At 49.4% G+C, this 6,000-nt stretch overlaps 1 protein-coding gene across 1 annotated transcript; it reads left to right on the forward strand.

The window, feature by feature from the left end:
• Positions 1–1,485: 1,485 nt before the first annotated feature.
• Positions 1,486–5,535, forward strand: LOC130608948 (cytoskeleton-associated protein 5-like). Its single transcript, XM_057427434.1, has one exon. The coding sequence runs from the start codon at positions 1,642–1,644 to the stop codon at positions 5,413–5,415; it is 3,774 nt and encodes a 1,257-aa protein (XP_057283417.1). The 5' UTR covers positions 1,486–1,641; the 3' UTR covers positions 5,416–5,535.
• Positions 5,536–6,000: the final 465 nt, after the last annotated feature.

The raw sequence follows: 6,000 nt of genomic DNA on the forward strand, positions 1-6,000 counted from the left end.
TAAAATGATGCACCCAAACCCAGAGTCCATTTATCATCTGTGTTGGCTGCTGGACCAGAGAAAGAGGCAATTGGTCTCACACACAACACCAGAGCACCCCTCTCGATGCTCTCCACTGCCTGCCTCTCCTTCCCATGCAGCTGGCTCTTGCAGCCAGCAGCCTGGAGTTCTCTGTGGTGTGGGGAGAGAAAGCGTTCCTGACCTCCAGCCTTGGTAAAGCATTCCCAAGAGGTGTGCTGAGAGTCGGTCCTGGACCCTCCCTTGCTCGTCCCTCAGCCCTTGTTAGGAGATCCCCCTGGGCACAGAGCACAAGTCAGTGAATCCCTCTTGGAGCAGTAATCAGCCTGTGCTGCTGCGCCCTGAGGTAGACTGTTTGCTCCTTTACACACATCTGTGTTCTGCCTTCAAGAAAAATCCCTCCTTTTGCTCAGGACTGAGGTTTAAGGAAGAAAAAGGATGCCCCTGGAAATTGGCTGTCACATTTGCAAGGCTTTGCTGTAAATCGTTGCTGCTACCTCTTTTTTCCCCCTATTTTATTTCTTGCGCTTGTCAGAGTTTGTGATTCTTCCCAGAGGCTCAAATACAGTATTTCTTTCTCTGCATCTCTGCTCATCTCTGTCAGCCTGTTCCCCAAAGGGTGCAATGTGGGGGGACATTGCTGAGCATAAGCCCTGGAATGGGGTGCACCGCAGCCAGCAGAGAGAGCCAAAGAGCACAGATTGCCCTAGTTATGATCTGTATCTAAAAGCAGAGGATGGATGTCCTGTGTGCCAGGGGCTATCCGAACTCTGGCTACAGCCTCACCACAGAAGATGGGCTGGAGACAGAGGTCTGCACCAACAGAAATTTTCCCCAAAACTAAGTGCCTGCTGTTCATTTCTCATATCAAGAGTTGTCAATTTTTTAGGGGTCAGAAGAAAGTTAAATAAGATGAAAATAAGTGAACTACTCTATCTAGGGTTGAATGCAGCAGAGTTTCAATAACAGCAACCTGTAAGAAATTGCTTCCATGCAAATCTTTTTCCCCTGGCATTTTTTTGTTGTTATTCAGCATCCAAAACAAGTCCTTATTCACTCAGCTCGTCTGGAACTCTACAGTCTAAGCAGCAACAGCAGGGGCAGAGGTAAGAAGAGCGATGGGGACCAGATGGCCCATGGTGGTGGCATTTCAGCACAATGTGTGTCACTGTTGCCCAGACACAAGAGTTCTAGGCTGCAAGACACTGCATCTTACACGGCTTGAATAAACAGCCCCTGGAGGCAATGGGCGCCATAGGTGATGTTACCTGTGCTGATGTCTTCAGCTACAAGAAGTGGACCTGGATCTTAGAGTCTCAGACTCCACTATGGGAAGAGTGGTAGCTGCTTGTGGCAATGGGACACCCCCACATCAGTGCGGCTCCCTGTGGGCTGTCTCCTCAGCACAGCTAGGGTTGCACGAACCTCATAATGGATGATGCTCTCCAGGGCTGCTCCATGGCTACATGCAGCCCGAAGCTGCTGCCCTAACATCTCCATCAGCACGGTGATGGCAGGGATACCCAGTAATACTCTCTCCTGGTTTAGGGTCCTTGGAAGGAAACTTCACTCTCCCTGGAAGGACAGAAGCAACAGAAAAGAGGAGTACTGAGCTCAAGCAACATGTCTGAACCAGAGCTCTCAGCAGAAGAGTGTAGGGAAAAGGCAGCAGCTGTTCTCCCTGAAACCTGCATACAACATTTGGAAAGCAACAATTGGAGAGAGAGGATTTCCAGCATGGATACAATTCAGAAGACTGTCAGGGAGATGAAGACAAGCGAGATACCATGCCAAGCCCTAGTGAGACTGCTGTTACAAGGACACGATGAAACAAAGCTCCAGGTGATGCAGAAGAAGATTCACACCATCACTTTGCTAGCCCAGAAAGGAGACTTCTCCAGAACATCTGCTCAAATTGCATTAGAAATTGTGGTGGAAATGGTGGGTGATGTGCTATGTAGCAGCAATGCTCAAGGAACCCTAACAGCTATAGCAGAGGCATGTTCACTGCCCTGGACTGCAAAGGCAGCTATGTCATTGGCTTTCTCACAGAATAACTCCAGGATCCATTCCAAGGTCTTGGACTGGACGTCAAAAGCAATTCTGGAGTTTGGCTTTGAAGGGATGGAGGCCAAGGCACTGGTCAAGACCCTGAAGATCGCTCTTGCTGCTCTTCACTCAGGTGTGCAGAGATCAGCCATCACCTTGCTGGGTGTTATTTACCTGTACATGGGAGACTCCCTAAGAGCACTGATTGAGAGTGAAGAGCTGCCCCTCCTTCCCCAAGTAGATGCTGAACTGAAAAAACTGCATGGACAGGTCCCACCAATTCCCAGTCGTGCCAACCCCAGGTTATGCCCAGATGACAGGGTCCAGGAGGACCCAGGGAATCACAGAAGGACTAAAGCCATAGACATTAGTGACAGGATCACACCAGAATTGGAGTCAAAGCTGCTTAAGAAGAACTGGACCATCCAGAGGGAGGGCCTGGAAGAGGTTGCAGTGATCCTTCAGGGTGCCAGATTCATCCAGCCAAACATAGGAGAGCTCCCAGGAGCCCTGAGGGCTTGTCTGTGCAACTCAAACCCCATCCAAGTACAGATGACCCTAAGGGTCCTCCAGCAGCTGTCCACAGCCATGGGTTCAAATGTCAAACAGCACATGAAGGACTTGGGCTTTCCCCTCATTGCTCTATTTAGGGAAAGCAAGAGCAATGTGAGAGCTGCCGCCCTAGCTGCTGTGAATGCCTGGGCTGCACAGATGAACATATTGGAGTGGCTGGATGGGCAGGACATTTCCAAAGATCCAGGTGAAGAAATGCCTTTACAGAAGCAAGAGCTGATGCAGTGGCTGGTTGAACAGCTGCCAACACTCAAGTCAGCTCCCTCAGACCTGCTTCGGTGTGTGCCTCACCTCTACTCTTCCCTGCAGGACAGCAACAGGGATGTGCAGAGAGCCTCACAGGCAGCCCTGCCTTTCTTCATAATGCACCTTGGCTTTGAGAAGATGGCTGAAGCCACCAGTGGGCTGAAGGCAGCTGCAAAGGACCATGTGCTTGCGATACTGGAGAATGTCAATGACAGTCTGACAGCCCAGTCCTCTGCTTCTGCTAAGTCACTTCCCAGCCACCCTAGAGACATCACCACAATCACTGTCCCCTCCATTCTAACCACACCACCTGCAGCAACAACCTTGTCTTCACAAGCACCAGCTAAAGAGCCAGCACCCAATAGCAGCAGAGAGGAGAACCGGGGTCTCAAGGAGCTGGAGTCTGGAGAAACAGTCCTGAAAGGCACAGATTTAGCCAAGGAAAAAGCAGAAATGAATTCCACTAAGAAGGATGGGGTCAGCAAACTGGCACCTATCTTCATTATTGTTCCCAGTGGGAAAGAGCAGAGAATGAGAGATGAGAAAAGCAGCAAAGTGCTGCAGTGGAACTTCAGAGCTCCTAGCGACAGGTATGTTAAGCAGCTGAAAGCTCAGATGAATGACTGTGTGTCCAGCAGCTTCCAGGTGGAATTGTTCCACCCTAGCTTCCCACACCACATCAAAGCCTTGGCCATCATGGCCAAGCACTTAGAGACAGAGAAGGAAGGAGTTATCAGCTGTCTGGATCTGATCTTGAAATGGCTCACCCTTCGTTTTTTTGACACCAATACATGGGTCCTTTTCAAGAGCCTAGATTACCTCAATCTGCTGCTAACCTTGCTGATCCAAGAGAAGTACCAGCTGATGGATAATGAGGCCGTTTCATTTCTGCCATACCTGATCCTGAAGATGGGGGAGCCAAGGCAAACTGTTCTCAGATTGGTGCATGCCATCCTGAAGAGGATGTGCTTGATATATCCACCTAAGAAGGTGTTTGGCTTCCTCATGGAAGGCATCAAGTCCAATAACACTAAGCAGAAGGAAGGCTGCCTGGTGGAGATGGGCTATCTCCTTGAAACCTATGGCTTGGACGTATGTGAGCCAAGCCCTAGGAAAGCCTTGAAGACAATAGCTGTTTTCCTTGGAGACCAGCACATTGCTGTTCATAAAGCTGCTCTAAACATTATGGTTACAGCTTGCAAAACTCATGGGGAAGCCCTGTTTAAAATGATTGGGGATCTTCCCAAAGAACATATGAGGATGCTGGGACAGACTGCAAAACAGGAACCTGACAGGTCAAGAGTTTCCTCAGCAAAGCATTTCAGTGAGAAACCTCAGCATGATTCAAACACAAGATCTGAAGTTGCCTGTAAGCATGCAGGAGATGCACCCTCAAAGCCAGAGCCCACCACCTCTCAAGGAGGAAATTTCAATATGATGTGTCCCCAGCCACTACCTCCAAAGGTAGGTGAGCAAGTGAGCAGGCTGGTCTCCAGAAAATACAGTCTCTTTAGACTGAAGGGTATTATACAGTTAGAAACAATCCCTGAATTCCAAACCCTGCCTATCTCCTCAGACACTGATGACACATGTCATAACATCACCTCCACCATTAATTCCCTTATTTGTCGCATTAGCAGTGACGACACTGACACCAGCATCCAGGCAATGAAAGCAATTGAGATGATCCTGAGAGAGAACAAAGTAGAAGCCATGTCTGGGTACATTAATGAGTTCCTTGTAGCCAGCTTTCAATCACTCAAGTTTATCAACCAGCAACAGGAAGCAGACAATAAATGGGGTAAGGAGCAAATCATTCTGCAATGTAACTGTGTCATTCAGGCCTGTACCTGTGTCTTCCGGAAGAATAAGCTAGCTCAGGAGGCCTCAGTGGAAGTGCTTAAGGTTGTAATGAGCAGTCTCTCTGCCTTAATGCTAGACTTGCTGGATGGACACCTAGAGAAAGATCAGAAGCTCATGCAGTCTATTAAAGTCCTCGTGAAAAGGGTATTGGAAAAATCTGACCAGACAAGAATTATTTGTGCCTTGCTGAAGCTGCTTCAAGACAGCCTGACTGTTAATGGCAACCCAGGGAAGTTTTCTGACCTGCTGGCCAAGTGCCTGTTGAAGACCACACAGCTTCTCCCAGCCACCATCAGCACCATCAACCTGGATGAAATCCTGCTGAATGCCCACACGCTGATGATGAAGGCGCTCCCAAATGAAAAACTGAGGCAGCACACAAACAAACTCCCGCTGTGGGCCCTGAAAACTCTGCTGCATCACTTGGGCAAGCTGAAAGGAGTGAAGATCCTGGACCACCTCACCCTGATTGATGATGCAGCTGGCTCAGAGGTGGAAGCTTACCTACAAAAGACAGTCAGTCCTGTTGTCAAGCAGGAGGCAAATAAAACAGCTGTACGAGCAAGGAAGGAGAACCCCCGGGCAGCTCGCAGGGTTGCAAAGGACAAAGCAGGTGAAGGGCCAGAGAGAGCATCTTCTAGAAAATTTGTTCCTAGGAGAGTTTGAGGCAGGCTCAAGAGGGGTTATGTGAGTGTAAGAAAAAATGGCCCAAGGGAAAGCTGGAGTCTTGCTTAGAAAACCTCCCCCTCCTCTTGCAGAGCTATGTGCAGCAAAGCCTGGCCAACATCCAGAATAAGACACAGAGAGCAACTTCCTCTTCCTCCCTTGGGGATGTCCCCTAAGGTGGAAGCATCTCTCCTTAGGTCAACTGGGATCTCAGGAGGGACCATAAAGGGGAAGGAGATGATGCCATTCCTACCACCTGGAAAACCTTCAGCAGCAACACAGCCTTGAGAGCAAGACAGCCCATGGCAGGCTCCCTTACAGTTAGCTTCCCTTGAAGGATGGCAATGCCAGCTTCTCCCTCCTTACCAGGACTGCACATAGCGGTGTCCATGGGGGCATGAAAAAACACCAGCAGAAATAGCACCAGGACCTCAGAAACAGCTAGCCTTCCTCCACACACACATCAATGGACAGATGACATGAACCACAAAACAATAAAGAAAAAACTCCAGCAAGAATACCAGGTGAGTTAACTGTGAGCTGGCACCCCAGGGCTGCAGCCCCCAGGAGCCAGCCCCAGTTTCT

This window comes from Pezoporus wallicus, unplaced genomic scaffold (assembly GCF_028554395.1).
Source record: "Pezoporus wallicus isolate ANWC-B61680 ecotype Strahan unplaced genomic scaffold, APGP_CSIRO_Pwel_v1 scaffold_7107, whole genome shotgun sequence".
NCBI lineage: Eukaryota > Metazoa > Chordata > Aves > Psittaciformes > Psittacidae > Pezoporus > Pezoporus wallicus.

Excerpts from the sequence above, each read along its gene's own strand:
- LOC130608948 (XM_057427434.1), top strand. The coding sequence starts at position 1,642 with ATGTCTGAACCAGAGCTCTCAGCAGAAGAGTGTAGGGAAAAGGCAGCA.